General features: G+C 47.6%; 1 protein-coding gene across 8 annotated transcripts in view; it reads right to left on the bottom strand.

The window, feature by feature from the left end:
- Nucleotides 1-24,312, bottom strand: part of MED12 (mediator complex subunit 12) — a 50,261-nt gene that overhangs the window by 14,677 nt on the left and 11,272 nt on the right. For 4 of the 8 annotated variants that reach the window (XM_082208394.1, XM_082208395.1, XM_082208396.1 and 1 more), the window contains 25 exons: nucleotides 23,303-23,434; nucleotides 22,166-22,292; nucleotides 21,799-22,025; nucleotides 21,603-21,686; nucleotides 20,825-20,998; nucleotides 14,797-14,941; nucleotides 13,396-13,514; nucleotides 12,988-13,032; nucleotides 12,622-12,765; nucleotides 10,752-10,915; nucleotides 9,745-9,876; nucleotides 9,416-9,643; nucleotides 8,641-8,785; nucleotides 7,602-7,722; nucleotides 7,366-7,467; nucleotides 6,141-6,254; nucleotides 5,846-6,000; nucleotides 4,456-4,635; nucleotides 3,228-3,299; nucleotides 2,631-2,785; nucleotides 2,298-2,459; nucleotides 2,085-2,196; nucleotides 1,401-1,490; nucleotides 958-1,067; nucleotides 429-564 (listed from right to left, as the gene is read on the bottom strand). In XM_082208394.1, coding sequence (XP_082064520.1) covers nucleotides 429-564; nucleotides 958-1,067; nucleotides 1,401-1,490; nucleotides 2,085-2,196; nucleotides 2,298-2,459; nucleotides 2,631-2,785; nucleotides 3,228-3,299; nucleotides 4,456-4,635; nucleotides 5,846-6,000; nucleotides 6,141-6,254; nucleotides 7,366-7,467; nucleotides 7,602-7,722; nucleotides 8,641-8,785; nucleotides 9,416-9,643; nucleotides 9,745-9,876; nucleotides 10,752-10,915; nucleotides 12,622-12,765; nucleotides 12,988-13,032; nucleotides 13,396-13,514; nucleotides 14,797-14,941; nucleotides 20,825-20,998; nucleotides 21,603-21,686; nucleotides 21,799-22,025; nucleotides 22,166-22,292; nucleotides 23,303-23,434 — 3,375 coding nt within the window. The remainder of the gene's footprint in view (nucleotides 1-428; nucleotides 565-957; nucleotides 1,068-1,400; nucleotides 1,491-2,084; nucleotides 2,197-2,297; nucleotides 2,460-2,630; nucleotides 2,786-3,227; nucleotides 3,300-4,455; nucleotides 4,636-5,845; nucleotides 6,001-6,140; nucleotides 6,255-7,365; nucleotides 7,468-7,601; nucleotides 7,723-8,640; nucleotides 8,786-9,415; nucleotides 9,644-9,744; nucleotides 9,877-10,751; nucleotides 10,916-12,621; nucleotides 12,766-12,987; nucleotides 13,033-13,395; nucleotides 13,515-14,796; nucleotides 14,942-20,824; nucleotides 20,999-21,602; nucleotides 21,687-21,798; nucleotides 22,026-22,165; nucleotides 22,293-23,302; nucleotides 23,435-24,312) is intronic. The other 4 variants (XM_082208397.1, XM_082208399.1, XM_082208398.1 and 1 more) reach the window with 2 other exon arrangements.

The raw sequence follows: 24,312 nt of genomic DNA, 5'->3' as shown, positions 1-24,312 counted from the left end.
GCTAGCAGGACTAAACTGCTTCTGGTGCAACAGGACACCATGACGGAAATCAAAGCGCACGGAAATGCTGTTTGCCTTCCTGCCGCAGCAGTGCCTATTTATCTACTTGCACTGGTGTGCTAGGTTGGCAGGAGCTGGGACAGAGCAACAGCTCACCTGTTCACCTTCTGATCAGTAAGCCAAAGAGGCTCAGTGGTTTAGACCACAGCGCCACCCAATGAGTGCAGTTTCTACATTTGTACACTCGGCCAGGTCCTAGGAATGAATATCCCTCTGTCTGCAAGAGGTATTATCATAGTTCAAGCACATCTTCCAGCCAGGCAAAAGCACCCAATAGGTGTATGAAGCAGCCAGTAGGGGTTGTGGCAGGGTAGAGCCCCAAGAGCCGGAGGGAAGGGGCACAGAATTCCAAGGTAGCTTCTACTTACTCGGAGTTTCTTGACCAGGTTCATGTAGGCCCGCTTATTTTCCTCCATGCTGCCCTGTGAGATGCTGGACATATCTGCCGCTAGTGTACCATTGATAAGCACACTCAGCATGTCCAACACTGTGGTGAAGAGCTCGCTGCCGGGTTAGAGCAAGAGAAAGGGGAGAAGGTCACAGGAGGAAATGGAACTGCAGCCGCTGTTGTCCCAGTCCCAACGCGCATTTCTGAATGGCAGGGAACGCCGCTGTGGTCACCCATGCCAAAACAACCACCACCTTGGGTGCCCTCCTGACGTTAAGACCCAAGGGCAAGGATGCCTCCAAGGGCCGGGAGCCTGCATTCCTTAGGCGCATCCCTTCTTCCCAGGCCCTGCTGAGATGACGGGATGATTTGGCACACACTCAACTCCTCCACTGTCATCCAGTGGTATCAGGGATGAACTCAACAAGGTTCAGGCTGAGCCTGCTGCCTTTCCTGACTCAGCACAGTTGATGGAGGAAGTGTGTGTGCATGTGCACCAAAGCACTCACTTGTTAGACTGCATGTCAACAGTGCCACTGCTGATGATATCCAAGAGGAGCACAGCCCATTCTGTGGTCTGCTGGGTGCTGCGCTGCACCGTGTCAAACATGCCCCCCACCTAAGAACGAGAAGAAGAGGCTGCGTTGGCCCGAAGGAAGCACACTTGGAGGATGGCACAATGAGCACAACACCTATAGGGAACCCTGATGGAGAGGGAAGGAGAGGACAAGCACCAAGTGTCCCTACCACGCCGGCACAGTCAAGCCACATTAACTAGAACAGACCCTCCCTAGTTTGTGCAAGGCAGAGGAACAAAGGTGAGTCAGGAGAAAAGGGCTGGGTCCAATCCTCAGGCTTATGGTCCTGCCAGCTGGAGACATTCCTTGTTCTTTTTTTCTGGCAGCACCTTGGAAGCCAGAGGAACTTGTGCCCCACCTCCCCTGGCACTTACCAGATTGAGCCTCAGCTTCAGCGCCTCGTGCATCAGCTGCTTCGCTTTGCAGTCATCCTGGTACTGATCTTCTCGCCAGTTGGTCACAATCTAGGTGGGCAGAGAGGAGACTTGCATCTGGCTAAAGGCCAAGCATGGAGTGTCCAGCCCCACAGCCCCAGAAGCTCAGAGCAATGCCACCCTTAACATGCTCCTGTGACTCAATGCATGAAGAACAAAACAGGTGCGCAGGACTTCATATGAGGCAAGAAAATAGCTCCAGGGATGTACCGAAGTACCCTCCCTCTTTTTCTCCCTCTCTCCCACAACCGCAGCCATTGAACATGCCCTGGGGGTTTTGCAGGAAGGGCTTCTGGGGCAGTAAGTTCCAGGTTCAATCCCTGGCATCTCTAGGTAGAGCAGGCAATGTCTCTTGCTTGAAACCCTCAAGAGTCACTGCCAGTCAGTGTTGATTGACCAATGGTATAACATGGTATAAGGCAGCTTCCTATGTCCCTGGAAACCTGGAGAAGTGCCACCAGTCAGTGCGGACAACACTAAGTTAGACAGACCAATGGTGCATGTTCTCTGGAGCCCCTTAGCTTTAACACTCAAGCCACCACCTGTGCTCTTCCCAAGAATCATAGTGGGAGTTATGGAAAGGGTCCCTTTGCACTTCTGATGTGGCCACAGCAAAGATCTTACCTGCTGAACCTGGCTGTACAAGGAAGTGAGGAGGCCCTCACGCTGCTCATCCTGGCCTTTCAGGCAGGTCAAGACCAGGGACAGAAAAGGCTGCTGGCTCAGCAGGGACATGCTGCAGGTGTACCATGGTGCGAAGAAAGAGAGAAGGGTTGAGTGATGGCTCCTAAGACAGCCTCCGCAAACCCACCCTCCTTCTCCTTTAGGCCTCCTCACCTCTTCTGTTTCTGGCGGTCCCGTTCCTTGCGGGATGAGGAGCCCAAATGCTGCCCTTTCTCCAGCTCGTCTCCTGCAGCCTTCAACACGTAGCCTTGCACAGAAGTTGGGAGCTTGGCAATGAGAGGGGCCACCAGCCACACACCTGATCTCTCCAAGGAGCTGGGGAAGGCAGGCAGGAAGAGTTGTGGTAAGCCTCTCCTTATTATTTCCTGCAAGCTTCCTCATTTCCTGCAAATTTCCTTTTCCCCCACAAACTTCCTTGTTGTTTTTTTTGCAGGAATCCCTTCCCACCACTGCCCTGTTCTCCTGTGCCTTTTTGCAGACGCTCACCTGAGGATGGGCTTGGCTTTGGTGCTTGCTGGCACAAAGCTTGTGGAGCTGCAAAGGCTGACGATGCCGTTGCTGGCCAAGTTGGTCTCAGCTGACTGCTGGAACACCTCGATGGTGGCCTTGGCAATGTTCTCCAGGAGGGAGTTCATTTCCTGCTGCAGAGAGGTGAAGCGGAGCTTTTGAGCAGCTAACTTCCTCATTTGTTCCAAAGAAGTCCCCGTGCCAAAAAGTCTGTTGCCACTTGTTCACTCTCCAACTCCCTGCCCCAGGCACCCGCCCCTTCTGAGCACCCTTTGCAATCACATCTGATGCTGGGGAAGAGCCATAGCTCCGTGGGAGAGCATCTGCTTTGCATGCAGAAAGTCCCATGTTTGATTCCAAGCATCTTCAGACAGGGCTGGGACTCCCTGCCTGAAACCCTGGAGAGTTGCTGCCAGTCAATATAGATAATTACAGCACTAGAAGGACCAAGGGTCTGGATTCAGTATAAGGCAGCTTTCTGTGTTACTATGTTGCTGCACACAAACATGAGGAGAGTGGCCCTTGAATACCCCCATCATTCCTATGCTATCCCCAAATGTGGCACTGAATGCTTACGTTGTTTGCCGTCTGCTTGATCATGAGCTGCAGCTCAAGCAACGACTGTCGCATTGTCCACTGGTCCAGGTTCTGGAAGAAAAACATACAAGCTGCCCATCACCCACCTGCTTGCTGTGGCAGTAAAACTCACTTGCATCTCACCCCCTCCTCTACTTTGCCAGTGCAAGACTGAATTTTTTGGCACCCTTTGCTGTTCCAGAATGAATGAATGAATGAATATTTATACCCCGCCCATCTGGCTGGGTTTCCCCAGCCACTCTGGGCGGCTTCCAATCGAATATTAAAAACACAATACGGCATTAAACATTAAAAACTTCCCTAAACAGAGCTGCCTTCAGATGTCTTTTAAAATTAGTATAGTTGCTTATTTCCTTGACATCTGATGGAAGGGAATTCCACAGGGTGGGTGCCACTACCGAGAAGGCCCTCTGCCTGGGTCCCTGTAACCTCACTTCTCACAGTGAGGAAACCACCAGAAGGCCCTTGGAGGTGGATCTCAGTGCCTGGGCTGATCAATGGGGGTGGAGACGCTCCTTCAGGTATATAGGATCAAGGCCGTGTAGGGCTTTCAAGGTCAGTACCTACACTTTGAATTGTGCTCGGAAACGTACTGGGAGTCAATGCAGGTCTCTCAGGACCGGAGTTATATGGTCCCAGCACCCCCTCCCAGTCACCAGTCTAACTGCCACATTCTGGATTAACTGCAGTTTCTGAGTCACCTTCAAAGGTAGCCCCATGTTTATTTATTTTTCCAGCTGTCCCATAGCCTTCGTTTACACACCCCAAAATGCATCTTCCTTACAAACCTATGAACAGGGCCATGTTTAAAGGAAGAGGGGCTGGGAGAAATTAATTCTGTGCTGATGCAGGCTGATTGAGTGACCAACCTCAATTATAGAAGCTAAGCAAAAGTGAATCTATCTAATTATTTTGCACCTTGCTTGCACTAGATTTTTAGGAAGAAGAAAAAAAGAAGTCTCATCTTCCAACCACAGAATATCCTCTTGCCAGCATCTCCCATATATGCAATTAAACATTCTTGCATCCTAAGGGTCTAGAAAGATTTAACAAAAAATAAAGTGAGAGTCTGCTGAATTTAGCACTGTAAAGAGCAAGGATCTCACTGGAGCTCACACTGCCACGACCTTCAATCACGATGCAGGCTTGCCCTACAGCCCACTGGGAAGTCCATGTTTAGCCCCAAGGAAACTGTAGCTGCTTGCACCTGTAAGATGCGCTTGATCCTCTGCCGCTGGGGATTCTCGCCCTCCTCGTTGTCGAGCAGCCGGTGCGGGTAACAGATCAGTTGCATCAGCCTTTGGGCCTGGGTGCTGCTCAGGACAGGATCCTGCAGGTCGTTGCTGTCTTCACACAAGGATTTCAAGCACCGCTCACCCACCCACTCCTGCAGGTGGAAGAGAGCATACAGGGGTGACAGTGCCCCACTCAGCCTGGGAGGCCTTGCCTCTGGGACCCACCATCTGAAAAGGCTGGTGCCTCTTCACCACACCACTTTTGCTGGTCTGCACTGGCTGCTGCTCCATGCACACAGCCCTGGCATCTAGACACCCAAGCTTCTTGGAGAAGTTTGTATGCCAAGCATGTTACCAAAGTCACATGGCACAAGGCAAAGAGCAGCCTCTGGCCAGCTGAGTCACAGCTGGACTGCTGCAGAGTGAGCCAAGGCTCCCACACTGGGCCCTTTCTCTTGCACTGTAGAGGGAGACACTCCCTACAAGAGGTGCTTACTAAAGTCTAAAACTGCAGGGCAGGGAAGGAGAAAGGACAGTCTAGGTCTTTGGGAGTTTGAAGTTCACAATACAGTGGTACCTCTGGTTACGAACTTAATTTGTTCTGGAGGTCCTTTCTAAGCTAAAACCATTCTTATCCTGAGGCACACTTTTGCTAATGGGGCCTCCCGCTGCATGCGTGCCTCTGGTGCACGATTTCTGTTCACATCCTGGGGCAAAGTTCGCAACCAAGAGCAGCTACTTCCTAGTTAGCGGAGCTCATAACCTGAAGCGTTCATAACCAGAAGCGTTTGTAATCAGAGGTACCACTGTAGCGTAATGAAAAGAACAGGACCTTGGATACCTCCAAGGGCACCTGCTAAGGGAAGCTATTGTAAACATTGTCTCTGCAGGGGGCTGATGTCTAAGGGTCAGCTGACCAGACCTGGAGTGTCTCCCAAGAGCTGCTGACTACTTGGTTAAAATCATCATCCTCATCATCGTTAGAGGGCCTTCACCTTATTTTGCAGCATCTGGCTTCTGTGGAAATCCTCTGAATTTGAGGACAGTGGTAGGGCTCTGTCCATGAGAGCCACAAAGGAAGTGCCAGGGGCAATTCCTAACCCACTGGATGTAGACTGAACATTCCCTTGTCTGATTTCTCTGCCAAGGTCTCCAGATTGTGGGTCTCAATAAGAAGAGTCCCCTGGTCCATTCATATTCTGGAACTCAACCATGTCCCCAGAGTTTTCTAAGGCATGTCAACGAACCCATGGGGACCTCACACAACAAGCCAGAACTCTGGCTGAAACCTGTCCACCATCCATGTCTCTGTGGAACAGGAGGCAGGAGCAACAGAAGGGCAAACGAACCCACTATGCTCACCTGCTGACAGATGCTCCTCAAGACGTACTTGGCATAAACGTCCAGGCTGGCTGTCTCTATGGAGACCATCCGGCTTGCAGGCTTCTTGTCGTCTTCCACAAGATCATCCACCCCGGCCGGATGGGAAAAGCCAGAGCCCTTCAGTTCGGCGTCCCCTGCAACCAGGAGCAAGGGTCACCCAGGGCAGAGACCCACATGTAACGGCCACATGTTGCTGTGCCTCTCAGATGAGGCAGGACTGTGCCCATCTCCTCACGTTCCTGGAGACAGGAACCTACATTCCCCAGGCACATACCCAGTACGAAGACAGCCTTCAACACAGCAAACACGGCTCCGTCCACAATGCGGTTCTGGGAAGCAGCCAGCAGGTGTCGATCGCAGGAAGAGCGGATGCCCACTGACGGCTTGCCTGTAGCAAGGTGACAAGGGAAGGGAAAAGCTCTTGCCGTGAACAGACTATGAATACTCCAGACCAAGCTGGGAGACAAAAAGGCACCCAAAGGCAATGCAGTAGCTGGTGAACACAGAGCAGCCAGGATGGTGTCATTGTACAGAACATTTAGCCATTGCTTATTGTTAAAGCCTTGGTGCTTGGGAAAGCTACAGTGATAAAAATTCTGGTCAAGAATGGAGCCTTCAGGACATTGTGAGAAGTGTTTGCTGGCCTCCTCCCTGGGACATTGGGCAGACCTTGGTTTCTTTGTGATCTTTTTGGAAACAGTTATGATAGCCCTGTAAATAAGCCTACAAAGTTACTCTCCTGCTTTTTAAATTTTTTTTTGTAAACTGCTTTTGGGTTTTTTTCTTGACAATCAAGCAGTGAATGGAATGGAATGGTGGCCAGACCCAGCCACAGTGCTCAAGACACCTGCTGGCTCTCAACCTAAGAGGAGCCCCAAGAGGGGTTCCTATCATGCTTAGCCAGCATGACCAATGGCTAGAGATTATGGAAGCTGGAGTCTGATAACTCTTGGAACTGTCACAGGGTCTGCATCCCAGCAATAAATGGAGATAACTCTTGGGACTGTCACAGGGTCTGCATCCCAGCAATAAATGGAGACTTCCATTTAGCCATCCCAGCTAGTAGCTATGGTGTAGATATTTAGGGCCATCCAGTGCATTACTGTGGCCACAGGGAGTCACCATAAGGCACCAGAGGCCTGACTGGCCACCAGGGCAAAGGCTGGCTCAGTCAATGTGGGAAGGTGGTTTTGACCAGCCATGAGAAAGAAGGGCAGATGTCACCAGCTGGCCAAGTCAGGAGACACAGCAAACGAGGAAGCAAGGAAGAGGTGGTAAAAGAGTGTCTGTTTATAATCAGTTAATGGAGTTAAGGGAAGAACTTGCAGACACCACCCCATGGGGATGCTCTGCCCCATAGGCTGTAGAGACAACTGTCAGCAGCAACAGGTTGACCACGAAACTGCACAGGAGGAAAGAGGGTTCGGGGAGAGCAGCATCCTCCATCAGGGCAAGAAGAGACACGGAAGCGGAAACGCCCCAAAGGTACGATCACTTACTGCTGTCCTGCTGGCAGGGGTTCAGCTGCGGGGTCTTGAAGAGGTGGAGCAAAATCCGGCAGGTCAGGCGGGCTCCGGGTTCCGAGTCCTGCTCGCTGCAAGCTGCAGAAAGGTAAAACCACCAGTGGCAATTGATCTAAGCTGACCCTCTACTTTTCAAGGAGGGTGGGCAGGCCTCCATTTGCAAGGCCCCTTGCTAGGCAGCAGGGTCCCAGCCATTGCAAGCAGGCACTCACCAGCATTGAGCAATGAAGGGATGGCAGCACAGCGGATCAGGTCCTCGAGGAGGAGGCACTGGCGAGCAATGAGGATGGCCACGAACGTGGCAAGGGAGTCATGGAAAGACAAATCACTCACCTAAGGGAAGGAGAAGGCCACAGCTGAGGCTTTTTTAATTAAAAAAAAGTTGCTTCTGTGGAACTGTAATCACTCAAGAGCAATCCACACACAAGACCTCGTCACACCATAGCCTCAGGCTGGGGAGTATTTATCTTTCTCTTTCTTTCTCTTTCTTTCTTTTAAATAAAGTTTTATTAAGACTTTTCATAATATAATTAAGAAACAAACTGAGTTAAATAAAAAAGAAACAATAAAAAGAAGGAAAGAGATAAAAGAGAAAGGATTAAAAATTACAAAAAGTCCTCTCTCCCCTTAACTTTTGTCCCATAAGCATCCTCCAATCTCTCACCTGGGAGCATCCCTTTCTTCCCCCAGCCTCTGACCCTGGGATATCACCTTCCCTGCCTCTCACACTGGGTCCTTTACCAACTGTCTGTCACTTTCACCTGCATGCAGTTCTTACCAAAATATAGTAGGAGAGAATGTTAAAGGGAATAGTAACAGAATAGAGAGAGAGAGAGAAAAGGTAAAGAAATGAAAAAAGAAATGTCTTGTGACAGAGATTAAAATTCCTCAGGGTAAAGCCCTTCAGGCAAATGCAGCACTCCACAGTATATATTTAGCTAGCAGCAGACATAGGAACACAGGAAGCTGCTTTGAACTGAGCCAGACCATTGGTCTCTCTTGCTCAGTACTGTTTACACTGGCCAGCAGCTGCTCTCCAGGGTTTCAGGCAGATTCCCTGAGCCTGTGACCTTCTGCGTGTAAAACAGGTGCCTTTCCTCTTTCTAGCACCCTGTGTATTGCCTTGAGTTGCTCCTCAAGGATTTCACACCCTGACGCTTCTCCAGGTACCCTCAGCAGCCTCCACGCACACTCTATCCAGCACAACCTCCAATGTCTCCACCCCCATCACAGCCCAGGCCCTGCCCTTACGTCCACGTTGCAGAGGAGGTCATTGAAGCCACAAGTCCCGTTGTTGGAGGAGCAGCACAAAGCCTTCAGCACTCCCAGCCACTCGGCACTGAGTGACTTGCAGTAGCCCGTCAGTTCAGCACACAGGATTGCGATGTCGTTGACCCTGCACAAGGAAAGGCATTGGTGGTGACGGTGGTGACGGCCCTTGGCCTGAATGGCTTCAAAAAGAGGCGATTACGACATACTAAATGGAGAAGAAACCTAGCAGTGGTTATTTAATTGTGGCGGTCAAATGGAACCTCCACGTGCAGAGGCAGTATACCTCTTAAGAGACCTGCACTTGTTTAGGCAGGTCTGTCCAGAAATGTAGAATGGTTCTTTCGATCTCGGTGTTTGGATCCTAGTTTTAGCTTATAGTGACTTTTAATGATTTCTGAAGGTATTAAATAATTGTTGTCAACTGGTTTTTTATGGTGAATTTCTTATTTTTCTTTTTGTAAATTGCTTCGAGGCTTTTCCACTTACAATCAAGCAGTATGAAAAGCATCACAATTTTTAATTTTTTTTTAAAAAATGCTATATGCTTCTAGGAGGGAGGCAAAAATGTAGGCAAGGCCTATTGGCTTCATACTTTTCTTCTGAAGTGCCTGTTGGCCCCTGTAGGAGACGGGCTGGTGGGCCTGACGGCTCTGCTCTAGTCTAGCCCATCCAGAGCCCTTACATGGTTAAAAAGTGTCACTAGGAGGAGAGGTAGCCCAGCCCAGAGGACCAACCAGCCTAGTCCAGCTCTCACCGATCAGGGTCGTGGTGCCCCACACAAACGTGCATGAGGGCGTTGCACACAAAGCTGTAGCGGTTGGCCGGGTTGTCGGTGAGGCTCTTGCCCAGGTTGGTGTAGGTGAAGTTGTGGGCCGACGGATTCTCGATGGTGTCGATCATGAACAAGGGCTCCCACAGCATGTTTGAGTCAGATGGCTCCACGTTGCAGTAGATGGTGTTCTTCACCTTGGAGCAGAAGTCGCTGGTGGGGAAAAGGAAGGAAGGTGGATGAGGACCTTTTAGGTAGGAGAAACAAAACGCACTTCCCTGCGTCACCTCCCTAGACAGCCAGATGGCACTCACCTGAACAGCTCTCCAAATTTACTCTTCAGGTGGCTGCAGGAAGTGTAGAGGTCATAGAGGTACGCTAGGATGCAGCGTTCTGCAGAAGATCCGTCGGAGCGGTTCATGCCGTGCTTCACCACCCCACACAACCTGAAGGGGCAGAAGAAAGCAGGGTGAAGGAGTGGTGAGAGAGTTGGATTAAGTCAAGGAGGGTTCCAATCCTCCACTTGGTCACCTTGGGGCAAGCCACAGTCTCTCAGCCTAGCCTTCTGTCATCAGTGCACCCCCTCCCCATCCCCAGTCTGGTGTATAGGCAGCTATTCCCAGGTCTGTGCTCTATGGAGCACTTGCAGCAACAGAGGGCCACACACCCTCCACCAGTTTATGTATCTCCCCCTGAAGGCCTGTGTGCACACAGCCGGAGACTACGCCTGTGTGGAAGCTGCTGCTGCTCTTCCCTCTTCAATCCCCTCCTGGTTCTGGGAGACAAGGGTGCAAGAAAGGGCAGGGAAGCTGCCCTTCACTTGCCCAACCTGCCTCTTCCTCCTCTTTTTCTGACCAATCCTGTGCCGTGCCTCCCATCTCCGAAGCTTTCCCTGCCTCTGACTCTCGCCTACTGACTAGTACAGGTCCCCACAAATCACTGCCCCCTTCTCATGACTCCAACCCCCCTTCCCCCCAGGCACACTCATCAGCATCCTGCCAGTCCCTGACACGGTTGTTGTGAGGATTAAAAGTGGGAGGGAGGCGGAGAAACATTTATGCCGCCTCAAGCTCCTTGGAAAAAATGGTGGGATATAAATGTAGCCACAAGTTTACAAATAAAGTGAGAGAAACTGTGATTGAAGGCAGGGTGGTGAGGGGAAACTCAACATGCAGGGGGCAAGCAGGACTGTCCACGCCTCCCCCTCCCACAGGGCATTTCCGGGCATTAAGGATGGGGAGCTGCACCAACAAGAAGCTCTTACGCAAGGCAAGGCCCCTGACACCCTTAGAGCAGCAGCTGAGAAGCACTGGATTCCTACCCTTCGAATACTTGTGCCATCTGGTCCTGATTCAGGATAAGGCAGGAATGATAGTGCCGCAACACGGCCACGATGCACAGGCACAGGCTGGTGGTGTAGCTGCCCACCAGGTTAGAGGACTTCAGCAGCAGCTCTGCCTCCACCACACTCAGCTCATTCAGCAGCTGGATTCAACACAAGAAAATGTAAGGATTAAAGGAGGCATGTGTGAGTGACACAGCAGACTAGCTCACAGACCTCCGTCCCCAGCCCCTTACAAAAGCTGTTTCTGTTGACAGAAAGAGGTCAGGAGTTGAAGTTTTCCAAAATAATAGTGAGGGGCTTGGAGATGTAGGTCTATGGCCCCCTCACCCATGAACTCTCTAAGTAGCCAGTGGCCAATTCCCCACGGGGCTTTGTGCTCACACAGTCCCTCCTCTCTCCCACATGCTTAAATGAATCACTTTTCCCTTTGGGGCAAAGCCACAATTTGTTGTAACACCTGATCCAGGAAGCTGTGACTTGCACATAGCCTCCAAACAAGGATCACCAACCAGCTGCAAACAACAGCTTGGAATCTTGGGTCTGGAGAACACAATTCAGCCAGAGTTTGCAGGCCAGGCATCACAGTGGCAAGTGATGGGCCTTTTAAAGTGAAAATGTATCCAAGTTTTGCTTTTTGTTTTGGTAAATGAAGCCGCAAGATTTCTCTCGAGGCAGCTCAGCTTCAAGGTTTGCTGGACTACAACTAGCTAGCAGAGCCAGTGGTCAGGGATGATGCGAACTAATATCCAAAAACAGGTGGAGACTCAGGTTTGAGAAACAATGCACTAAAGTATCTCCAGTATCAGAGACAGCATGCTCCAGAATAAGTTGCTGGGGAGCACAAGTGAAAAGAGCACTATGGCACTCCTGTCCTGCTTGCGGCATTCTCAAGCGAACCTGGTTCACCACTGTACAAGAACATGGTTCTGGGCCCCTGGCCTGACCCAGCAGGGCTCTTCTGGTGTTCCGATGGAGCAGAGGAGGGAGAAGCAGACTGGAGAAAGGCAAGAAGCAGACTTCTCTTTTATGAAATACAAAAGGCAGAACATGAGAGGAAAGAACAGAGAAGATGCTCTGATCCTGGTTGGTGGGTGGAGACAGCTCACTTGGATGCCTCCCCCCCTCTGGACTAACAACAGTAAGGTGCAAATGGTTTGTGTACAGTCATATATCAGGTTTAATATGATTCAGGTTGAGCGTTTTCAAGTTACGCTCTGCGGTGACCCGGAAGTAATGGAGAGCATTACTTCCGGGTTTCGACGCTCGCGCATATGCATACGCTCAAAATGACATCACACGCATGTGCGGAAGCAGCGAAACGCAACCAGAGCACACGCGCGTTACGTTCTACTCAGGATGCGAACAGGGCTCTGGAACAGATCCCGTTCGCATCCAGAGGTACCACTGTATTACATGCACTTCCATTTGGTGTGTACAATTTTGTTCTGTCTGTTCATTCTCATTGCTATCCTTTCACTGCTATTGTATTTGGTAACATAAGAAGAGCTCTGCTGCATCACCTGACCATTGGAGAAGATGGGAACTGTGAGTCCAACCATGTTTGAAAGACGATTGCTTTCTCCATCCCTGACTTAACCAAGCACAAGGTCTCTGGAAGGGGTGGGGTCAACGCGTACAGCAGCAGGACCCAACCAAGTGCCATCCAGGTGCCTTGGACCACCATTCGCAACAGCCCAAGCCAGCTGTGCTGATGGGTGCAGGTGGAGTCCAAAACATCTAAAGGGTATCAGGCTGGAAAGGCTGCTATAAGGAAGATGGGAGGGAGAGAAATGAAGAGGGGACCAAAGCGGCTTCTATCATCAACCACCAGCTTCGAGATGCCCACCTGGATGGCGAAGTCGATGAGCCCACTGATGTTGAGCGAGTACTCCATCAGGTCGAAGATGAACTGGACGTGCTGCACCAGGGGCAGGTGGTAGGACATCCCTAAGGCAAAGCTGGTGATCTGCTCTAAGACGTTGCGCGATACCTGGAGTTGGGGAGCAGGGGGTCAACAGCCACCGATTACGAAGCCGCTGCCTTGCATCAAGGCAGCCTGTTGGTCCACATCGCCTGGGGTGGGTGGGTGTCAGCCCTGGGGGAGGGGTCCAGGTGCAGCCCTCCAGGCCTCTCTGTCTGTCCCGGGCCATGCCCCCTCCACAGGCCATACCCCTCACTGGCCCTGTTCTGTCCCCTCCTCTAGGGACTTTACCTGGGTGGAATGTGTCCTTGCACTGTGATGGGATCTCTTGCTTACCTGGATGAAGGATGGAGAGCGGGGTGTGTAGGTGTGTCTGGCCATGCCTACTTTGGCCACACCCACCACTGGCATCCCCCGCCCCCCAAAAAAACTTGCACACAATGGAATATGGCCCATGGCCTGAAGAAGGATCTGCATTGCCTGATGTAGCTCAATACTGTCTTCACTGACTGGCAGCAGCTTTCTTTCTTTTTCTCAACATCTGCTGCGTGAAACTATAGACCGGAGATGCCAGGGATTGAACCTGGGACCTTCTATGTACATAGCACATGCTCTGCCCCTGAGACACATGTGCCTTTCAGTAGTCAGCTGAAAGGCACATGACCAAAGGAGATCCCTCCTCACGCACAAGGCACACACCTGAGAGGTGACAAGGTGCTGGTCAAAATGAGAAAGGTGTTGGAACTTAGCAAAGATGTCCTCGGCTGTTGGGAAGGCCTCTGGCTTGTTCCGTTTCCTTTTCTGCCCCTCCTCTCCCCCTATACAGAAGGAAGGAGGAAAAAAACAAAAACCAGATGGCTGCTGCTTAGCTTTTGCTTAGAAATGTAAGTGCCACATTTTCCATTTGCATAAACACAAAGAGCAGCTTCTGGAAAACCATAAGCGATACAATGTCAGTAGAAAATCAATGTGAAAATGGCAATGAGTTTTGCAATTACTCGGTAAGTACAAAAAGCAGCAGTTTTCAGTATGGTAGTTGGGAATTAGAAGCACTGTATATTATTGTCCCCCAAAGAACCTCAGCAAACAGAGTGGTTTTTAACCTGGTGCCCGAAAGGTATCTCAGAGAGGGCCCCTGAATATCCTGGAAAATAGCATTCCATAGGCTAGGTGCCTCAAAATAAAAAGCCTCCTCTCCAGGTGTGACTCACCTAACCTTTGCAGGAGGCCTTCAGAGGATGACCTTAGCAGGCTGGCAGATCATCAGTTCATTACCAGGACCAAATGAAGGTGGTCAAATTAGTGTTCAAAGCCCTAAATAATTAGGCCCCAGATATTGGAAAGGCTGCTTCCTTCCCTGGAGACCGTCTCATATGTTAAGATCCTCTTGGTAGCTCTACCACCCTCAGAGGTTTAGGGCATGAAAGCAGCCCAGGAGAGTGTTCACTATCTGTGGCAGCACTTAAGCTATGGAATTCAGTCCCCACAGAGGCGCATGTAGCATCTTCACAGGACAGCTTCTGTCCCATGCTGAACACGCACCTCTTTATTCTGGCTTTCAACGCCTGAGGTGTGTGTTTCTAGGAGCCGCCCTATTCTTTTGACCGTAAATTGCTTTAACTGACTTTAATATCATGTATTTACACTGCTGTAATGTGGCCCTGGGACCTTACGGTGAAGAAACATAACGCAGGTAAGAAATGTAATAATGGTAACAATAAGATGATAGTGATATTGGAGATGACCATTCAGGTAACCTGGTCACAGGCCACTTGGGTCAAAAGCAGCACTCTGAAGTAGGCCAGGAAGCCAACACAATTATTTCAATACTGACCAAATGTGATCTCACCCACAAGCACTGCCATATTTTGAACACATTGTCCTTTCCAGTGTTCAAAAGAAGCCCCATGTAAAGTGCACGATCCCATAACACAGGGTTTCCCAACTTTGGGACTCGAACTGTTTTTGGACTACAATTTCCATCATCCCTGTCCACTGGTCTTGCTAGGTAGGGATGATGGGAGTTGTAGTCCAACAACAATGGCTGGAGACCCAAGTTTGGGAAACCCTGTTCTTTGGACACACAGGTGCCCCACAGACCTGTCTCTGCTGTGCTCTTCCTGTTTAACACCTTCAGGATATCTTTGGTTATCTTCTTGATGGCATGCCGTGCCTCATCACGCTGCTTCCCAACACCAAAAAGGACCACCAGCCGCTGGTTGCATTCGTGGCTGCTTGACTCCTCCTGAGAAGCAAGAGGTTGGAAGGGGTGGGTGTCAGCTGCTGATGCCAGGTGGGGAGGTTTTCCAGCTACCAGTGTTAAGAGGCCCTTGCCTACCTCACAAACCCAATGAAGCAGGGTGTGGGGGACCTCAAAGACATTTCCCCTAAACCATGTTCACCTACCCCACACCTGATGTCAGGTGCATTGGGCAGGTACTGGAGTGGCTGCAAAGGGACAACTAGGCAGGAGCAAGGTGCACCTCCACCAGCATTGAAACTGCTGCCAAAATAGAGGGAGAAAACCTCAGCTCTAATGGTCATTTCAATGCAAACAGCTTGGTGCTGCAGCAACAGCAAAGCCCCTTGCAAGGCAGTTCCCAAGCACCTGACCACCAACTGGCTTCCAGGCGCTTGGGAAGTGCTGCACAATGGACTTCAACAGGCGGGTTGCCCAGAGAAAGGTCTGGCCTGCTGAACCAAAAACAGTACTCTTTAGTGCAGGGTTGGTGAACCAAGGCAGAGAACATAAAGCATTCCATAATGTAGCAGGCAGTGGGAAATGCTTTTGATAAAAATGCATGAGTTGCTCATAGGAAGATGCCATGTTGAAAATCAGAACTTTTGTCCACCCAGCCCATGATGGGCCTACTTTGTCCCTCAGCAGTTTGCAAGAGTCTCAGAAAATGAGATCTTTCCCATCACCTCCTATCTAAAGCCTTTGGCTGAAAATGCCAGCAGTCAGACCTGGGAAGTTCTGCATGCAAAGCTCACACTCTGCCACTGAGCTGTGCCCTCTCTCCTAAATCTACATGCATAAAGTAGCTGGCAGAGAAAAGTTTATATGGCGCATTGGCCATCTTTGCCACACTGCACCATGCACTAGATCAAGGGTGGGAAAGTTGTGGCCCAGCGGATGATGCTGGACTTCGATCATCCCTTGCCAGTGGCCATGCTGGCTGCTGGGGCTGCTGGGAGTTGGAGTCCAGCAACATCTGGAGGGCCACAGCCCCCATCCTGCTCCAGATCACAGTCTAAGAAGCTGCCTCCATGTTTCTACTTTGCAAGTTGTTTCCAAGTCACTCTGAGTTTGTTTCTGAAAAAAGCAGCTAATAAATATTAATCATAATAAGATGGCTGATAGGTCGCTTTGTTTTGTGTCAGTAGCCAAGCCCTGCTAGTTACCATACTACCTTTTTAAAAAGGGGGGACAGCCACATTAATGTTTTATAAATCAGGTGGGGGGCGGGGAGAGGAAGCATGCACAAATTCATGTTCTAACTCAGGGCTTTCACATTTCCTAGAGTCCTCCCACCTTCTTCCGAAAGGTGGGAAAGCACTAACTAGCACACTGTCAGAGCCCTCAAACCTCCTTCCCAGAGTGCCATGCTTACTCGGCTTCGGGAAGGCAGAGCAAGCACGGGGGGCGGGCATGTCAAATGTTGAGGGCTGACAAAAGAGGCCTTGAAGGCTGCATGTTGGACCACCCTGTTCTAACCCAGAAAGGTAGCAAAACCCAAATGATGCAGGTCATGGGCAGAGAAGTTTGCAGAGAAGTTTGACAAGCACACAGAAGCAACTTCCGCAAATGATATCTCCCTCGTGTTCTTGAGGATGTAATGAGGGGAAAGTGACAGCATCTCAACTACACGGAAGGCAGTCGTGAGGAGGGAATTAAGTGGTGTCAGGCAGAATATGCAGCTTGTCAAACCCCAGATGGATTTCTGCAGTGCTAAAAGTTGGAGAGGTGTCTTCTGCCAACAGAAACACAAGACCCAAATTATACACAACCTATTGTTCTTGTTTACATATGAAAAGCACACAGAACAAAGAATCTACTTAGAGAGCCTTAAGGGGAAAAGTGCCAAACAAGATTTCCTTCACTGTAAATACAATGGTGCACATGACATCAAAACACAACAAGACCTACAAATTCTTGGCAGGATTATCTAAAACAACCATTAAAGGACATTATGAATATGATTTTAAATATGGGCGAGCTTCCAAAATCATGGAAGAATTCTTATATAATTTTGATTCCTAAACAAAGCATTTGATAATGTGTCCTGCGATTTTATGTTTAAAGTTTTAGAATATATGGGTTGTGGAGACACTTATATAAAAGGAGTTAAGGTAATATATACTGACCAGTCAGCTAAGCTGATGGTATATAGCGTTCTGACTGAGAAGTGTAAAGTAACTAAAGGAACAAGTATTATAAGAGATTTTAAAAAATTGACGAAATAGCAGATTAATAAAGGTAAAACCAAACTCTTGCTTAAAAATATAAAGAGTAAGAGTAAGAACAAATTACAAGATGTATCCAGCTTAAAGATTGAAAGAAAAGTTAAATATTTAGGTGTATGGGTAACAGCAAATAATATAAATTTATATAGAGACAATTATTTAAAAACCTGGTAAGATATTAAAAGAAATTTGCAAATTTGGAACAGAATGAATCTTTCATTATTAGGTAGACTGTAGACCATAAAGATAAATGTGTTGTCCAGAATGTTATTTCTGTTTCAATTGATTCTGGTGATTGACAGGACAGATTGTTTCAATGTATGGCAAAAAGATATCTCCAAATATATTTGGCAAGGGAAAAAACCGAGAATAAAATATAAAATAATGATAGATGCAAATGAAAGAGGTTTTTCCCTGCTGGATATGAAATTTTATTATGAGGCATCCTGTCTTTGTTGGTTGAAGGAATGGATGTTAGAAAATTCACATATTTTAGACTTAGTAGGTCATGATAATATTTTTGGCTGGCACACTTATTTATGGTACAAAAGGTGAAAGTTCATAAAGAATGTACAAATCATATAATTAGGAAAAACTTGTATGGAGTATGGGATAAATACAATAATTTATTAGAAGTAATAAATTAATTTTAAAAATTAAATAAAAAATAAAAAAATGGCTTTCACCACTGGAAGCTATAGTGGTAAAGAAAAAGAATATGATAGAAGGGTGGGCAACTTATAGAAAACTATCAAAACAAGAGGGAGGAGAATATAAATTAAAAGAATTTAAGGAATTATCAGGGAAATTAACAACATGGTTACAATATCATCATTTGAATGAAGTATTTAAGAAAGATAAGATACGAGGGTTTGGGGAACAAATATCAAAACTGGAGTGAGGCCTGTTGGAATATAATGTATAAGGTGTCTAAAATGTATAAAATATTATTGGAATGGGAGACAAAGAATGTGCAAGTAAAATCCGCAATGATACATTGGGCAATAGATATTGGTCATAATATAGACATGGAAGCATGAGAACGATTGTGGAATATGAATACAGTGGTACTTTGGGTTAAGAACGTAATTCATTCTGGAGGTCCGTTCTTAACCTGAAACTGTTCTTAACTCGAGGTACCACTTTAGCTAATGGGGCCTCCAACTGCAACACAATTTCTGTTCTCATCCTGAAGCAAAGTTCTTAACCCGAGGTACTATTTCTAGGTTAGCGGAGTCTGTAACCTGAAGCGTCTGTAACCTGAAGCGTATGTAACCCGAGGTACCACCGTATAAAATTTACAGCGTGTTATGGTTTAAAAGAAAATTATATGAAAATGATATATCGTTGGTACCTAACACCAAGTAAACTGGCAAAAATGTATAAATCTAAATCAATGAAGTGTTGGAAATGCAAAGCGAAAGAAGGTTTTTTTTATTGTATGTGGTGGTCTTGTAGCAAGGTTAAAGCCTACTGGGAAATTGAATTGAGAAGGATGTTTAAAATAACATTTGTAAAAAAAATCACAGAAGCTTTTCTTTTGAGAATTATAGGAACAGAACTACCCAGATTGTACAGAAATTTATTCATGTATGCGACTACAGCAGCAAGAATGTCACTCGCCCCAAAATGGAAAGAAGTCCCAGGAAAGGAAGAATGGATACAGAAACTTTTGCAGAAATGGCGAAACTTACCGGAAGAATAATAAATCAAGATAACAAACTTTTAATAAATGAATGGAAATGGTTTATTGAATATATACAGTTAAACTGTAAAAAGATTTAAAAATTGGCAGGATTATTGTAATAACCTGCAGTTTCCTAAGAGTATACATTTAGAGTAGATAATTAAATGAGCAAATTAAATGAGTTTGGATATGCAGAAGATATTAAAAAATAAATTTAAGGAACTGCAGAAAAAGGGGGAAGGAAGTCAAACCTTGAAATGTTAAAATGATTGTAAAATTAATGAAATGTATAAATTTGAAAAGTATAAATAATATTTTTTAAAAGAAAAGACCTACAAATTCTAATGGAGATTACATTTTTCAAAGTGACATAGGAGAAATTGGAATCCATACTACCTGCATGTTGCATTAGTCACTATATCGGTCAAAGATCTTGTTTATAGAATGTAAGCTGATGTTAAGTGTATTAAACATTACCGCGCTCTTTATTCAGACAAGGGGAAGACAAATAGAGAGTTATGTTTAATTTGTTTTATTTATTTATTGAACTTATATAGCGCCCTATACCCAGAAGTCATTGGGCGGTTCACAGAACAAAATCAAAATATAAAACCACAAAATATATAATCGGAATAAAAACAACCACCCAATAACCCCCCCCCAAAAAAAAACACATTTTGAAAGGGCATAGGATGTCAATCAAATCAACCAACGGCCTGGTTAAAAAAGAACGTTTTTGCCTGGCGCCTAAAGATGTATAATGAAGGCGTCAGGCGAACTTCCCTGGGGAGAGCATTCCAGACGGGGAGTAAATGCAGAGAAGGCCCCGTTTTCATGTTGCCACCCTCCAGATCTCTCAAGGAGGAGGCACATGAAGGAGGGCCTCATATGATGATCTCATAGGTTCATATGTAAAAAGGCGGCCCTTGAGGTATTGCAGTCCTGAGCCACTTAAGGCTTTATAGGTCAAAACCAGCACTTTGAATTGGGCCCAGAAACTAATTGGTAGCCAGTGCAGTCGGACCAGGATCGGTGTAATATGCTCAAACCGTCTTGCTATGGTGAGCAACCTGGCTGCTGAATTCTGCACCAGCTGAAGTTTCAGCTAGCTGAACAGCAGTAGGCAGTTCACCACCTGCCTACTGCAGCATAACTTATCATCAAAAATAAAAAGTTAAATAGTGGAAATATAACACAGGCAGACTCAGTTTGCAACATAAGCCGTTTAAAAGCAAATTGACAAATAAATTTTCTGAAACCAGGGTTATTTTCTAAAAGGGAGGGTTAGTCTTATTTTTTTTTAGGTGCCAGACAAAAAACTTTCCTCTGTAACCAGGTCTTCGGCCTAGAACTATCAGCAGCCTTGTAGAAGTGGGTGGAATGTTTTTAATGTAGGTTGTGGTTTTTTTTACCCTATGGTTTCAATGTATCTAGTGAGCTTTAATTGTCTGTCTGGTTGGTTGGTTGGAAGTTGCTCTGGGTTGTCCTGGGCAAGATAAAGCAACTAACAAATTTAATTAATTAATTTAATTAATTGGCCTGGTTGTGTTGAATATTTGTTTGGAACTCAAGAGGCAAGTTTCTTTTGATTTATGAAAGGTTTTGATTGCAAATTGACATGATGGTATGCAAAAATGAATGTGCTTTGTAGGAAAATTTCATATGGATACCAAACAAGAGGCAAGCTTTCCAGCCTAGTTACAACTTAATTGGAGTTCAGCAGAAATAGCTAACTTCTAGTTCCTTGGGAGTGTGTGTAGTGGAAACTGACCTTTACTTGTATTCCACTGTTTAGTAAACATGGTATGCATTTATCTGTAATGTGTTGTTATTCACTGCAGCGTGTGCTGTGGGTTTCTCACAACTGATAGCATAATACAATCATTTTATTTAGAGGAGATTAGGTCTTATGCATCTGATTTCTACTCCTGTTCTCTCCATCCAGAGCAAGCCTTGAGCTGCTTCCTCTCCTACCTGTGGAATAGGGAAGTGCATGGAGTACTGGATATGCCGAGGCTGGTCATAGAGGGACGCCAGCATTCCATCTGCAACTCTGTCCTTCAGGAGAGGCTTGATGTCCTTCTCAAGATCCAGTTTCTCCGGAGAAGGGCTGGCTTTAGACTCGCAGTGCATGGGAGGGGAAAACATCTGGTGGGGGGAGAAGAGAGATGCACACGCAGAAGGCAAGGTGAGGTCACTGAACTAGTTGGGAAGGGGGAGGAAAAAGGCTACCTTCAAAAAAAGCAGTCTCGGAAAGACACCAAAGCAAGGTTGCTAAAGTCACGTGGCCAACACACCAAACAGACCTGTCACTCACTGCATGCCTTTCAATGAGCACCAGGCAGTGCAGGGGGAGGGGGAGCCTGGGGTAATCAGCTGGCTACCAAGGATTCCAACGACTTGCTTCTGTCTCTCCCACTAAACCCACGTTTATGCTGTCAGGGCCACCTGACTCCCTGCACGCAACCCCACTTTGGCTGCCATGAAAAGGTGACTTTGGCTGTGCCAAGCTCTGCCCTCATCCCTGGCTGCCTCTTTGAATACTGAAATAAAACGGGCATTCAGGGAGCTGTATGCTTATGGGCTGTGCCCTCTCTGTAGCATACCAGGCAGAGGAAACCAAAGGCATGCACTACTCCCCCCCCCAAGCACTGGGGTGGGGGGCACACACCAAAACCCCCCATTATTTTATGAAGTCAGAAGTATAGGACTTAGAAAGGGGCCTGGCCAGGGCCACCCTGGCAGGTCATACCGAGAAATCTGTCTTCTCCATATCATCAAAAATCACGCTGGAGTTGTGGTCAATGTCCATCTGGCACTCTGACAGACCCGTGTCCTGGGAGAGACAGGAAACAAGGCGCAGCCGTTCAGATCCTAAAAGCCCCACAAGCAAGCCCCAAAGTCCCCTTTTTCTCCTGCACTATCTCCTTCTCTTCCCTGGCCCACACCTCCAGCTTCATGCAGCTGCTCCCTTCCACCTCCTTCCTGTCGTGCTCGTCGGCTGTGTCGTCAAAGGGCGAGGGAGGGCGAGGCCCATGCTCGATGGCCAGGTCCCCGCGGGAGATCAGCGTGCACATGTACATGTTGTGGGAGAAGACGTCGTGCCTGATCAGCTCACAGAACAGCAGGACCAGGTTGAAGAACTCCACCCTCTCGTTCTCGTTGCTGGGGTCGGCTGCCGGGCAAAGGGAGAAGAGCAGGTGAGGAAGCTGCAGTGTAGCCACATTTCCCCAAAGGAAGGGTAAGCAAAGGAGGGCAATGCTTTCCCAACTGCTGCCTCGGGGCCTGCCAGGAGTTGAAGGTGAGAGCCCATACTTAGCACGGGAGCCTGGGTGTCCAGGAACTGCATGAGGACGTCCTGAAAGACGGGCGTAACGACTGGCGAGAGGGAACCTGAGGAGATGGAGCCTTTCTCGTCCACCACTTCTGAGTCTCCGCACCTCTGGGCAGAAAGGGATGTGGTTAGTCCCCAGCCCCTCAACCGTCAAAACAAAGACCATCCCACTTCTGCAGTTTGCTGCCTTTGGGTGAAGCAAAAGCCTGCCCCAGTAACCAAGGGCTTCACAGCATAGCAACCAGGGTATCTTAACAACATCTGTCTCCTGTATGGGCCTCTCAGCTCTCTAAGGATGTCAGCTGACACCCTGTTCTACATTGTCCGGCCTTCAGAGGTTAGATAGGTGGGCGAGTGGCTGCTTTTTGCACTGCACTCTACACTCTCCCCACTTGTGATTTCCAACAACTGGTATTCAGAGGTACAGTGCCTCCAGTTTTTTGCGACTACATTCTCTTCCACCAAGTTATGTTGTGTTGTTATGTGTTATGTTATGCTACGTTATGTTACGTTTTTGCTTGTTTTAAATAGAATTCTATTACCATTTTTATTTTGGGGATTTTCTAAACAGCTTTTTTTACAGAAGAGTTCATTATAATTTTGAAGCAAACAAAGCTACTGCCATGGTCATCCACACAAGAATGACACCAATATCCTGGAGGTGATAACAGAAGCTGTTACTAGCATTTTGTCCAAGGACATCTAGTGAGCTTCAGAGTTACCCCTCAACTCAAACTCTGCATCAAACCTTAATAACCAGGTCTAGGTGGAAGAGTGGGATTTTAAGAGTACTTACCCCAGCTTTTCTCAACCTAGTGCCTTCCAGGACTACAATTCCCATCAGTCCCAGGGGCTGAAGGAGATTTGTAGCCCAAACATCTGGAGGACACCAGGTTGTGGGAGACTGCTTTCCCCAAATCACTAGATTCCTTGCAATTTTTTCTTTTCTTCCACCCCTACAAGTTCTCCCTACAGCAAGGATGATGAATCTGTGGCTGTCCTGATGCTGTTGGACTGCTGTTAGCCCCAGCCAGAACAGCTAATCAATTATGCATCATGGACATTGTAGTCCAACAACTGCTGCCCGGCTCTGCAGTTGAAAGTGCTCCCACACTCACCTCTGCTTCAATCTCAGAGTTCCGCTTCTCCAGCAGCTTGGCCACAACCATTGCCCTGTGGCGCCCGGATCGCTTGTGGCTGACAGCCCACTCACAGAGAAGGGCCACCACTGCGTCATCATCTGGGGAGATCTGCCAGGAAACAGGTTGAGTAGAGCAGCAGTTCTCAAGCTCCCCTCTGCCCCTGACCAGTTGAAAACTGCTGATGGTCCTAGCGGATCACTTAATGATGTTTTTTTCTGCCTGTTGTAGCAATTGTAATGCACTGTACTAGATGCTGTGTGATTTCTAACTGCATTTTTATCACTTCTTTTATTTCTTATGTAACAGATTCCACAAACTGCGAACAGTAATGCACGGAAACACAATGTCAGAAACAAAAGAAGCTTCTGTTTATTGCTTCTTCTTCTTTTTATTGTGTTTTGGTGCATTATAGTTAAATATCAATACGAATATTTAACGCAGACATGCCCCAGACCACCTGAATTAAGCTTGTAGACCACCCACAATTTTGGAACCCCTGGTGCAGGGTATCTAAATGTGCCAGGGGCTGGTGACAGGCTCCATTTCTGCAGACTGACCATGAAGGGGTTCTGAGGTCCCATAGTTTCAAACAATCCCTACCCACAGACCCTGTGCTCTCCTCCCACGTTGCTCAGAGAGAAAATGCTCTAGCAGAGGCCCAGAGATCAGGCCAGGTCAGGATATAAATTCAGGTCTGCAACACCAGCTGTTGCTTTCCTTCAGTCACAGTGTTAAACAAAGCAAACATTAATGCCAGAAGAGACATGCTAGAGTGATCCAAGGTGAGAGGATTATGACTGTTCCTCCCCCCCCCCCCCGAAAAGCAAAACTGCAATTGGCTTACGTTAGAAACCATGATAAACAACCTAAAGTTACACACACATACACACAAACAGTTCAAACTCAGTGCAACTCCACTAAAGATAAGCAGAACATTAAGGACCAAATGCCTGGGGAAAACAAGAATGTTTTCATATGGTGCCTCA

Source organism: Podarcis vaucheri (assembly GCF_965113315.1).
Source record: "Podarcis vaucheri genome assembly, chromosome: Z".
Lineage (NCBI taxonomy): Eukaryota > Metazoa > Chordata > Lepidosauria > Squamata > Lacertidae > Podarcis > Podarcis vaucheri.
This window is presented reverse-complemented; position numbering and strand designations above follow the sequence as displayed.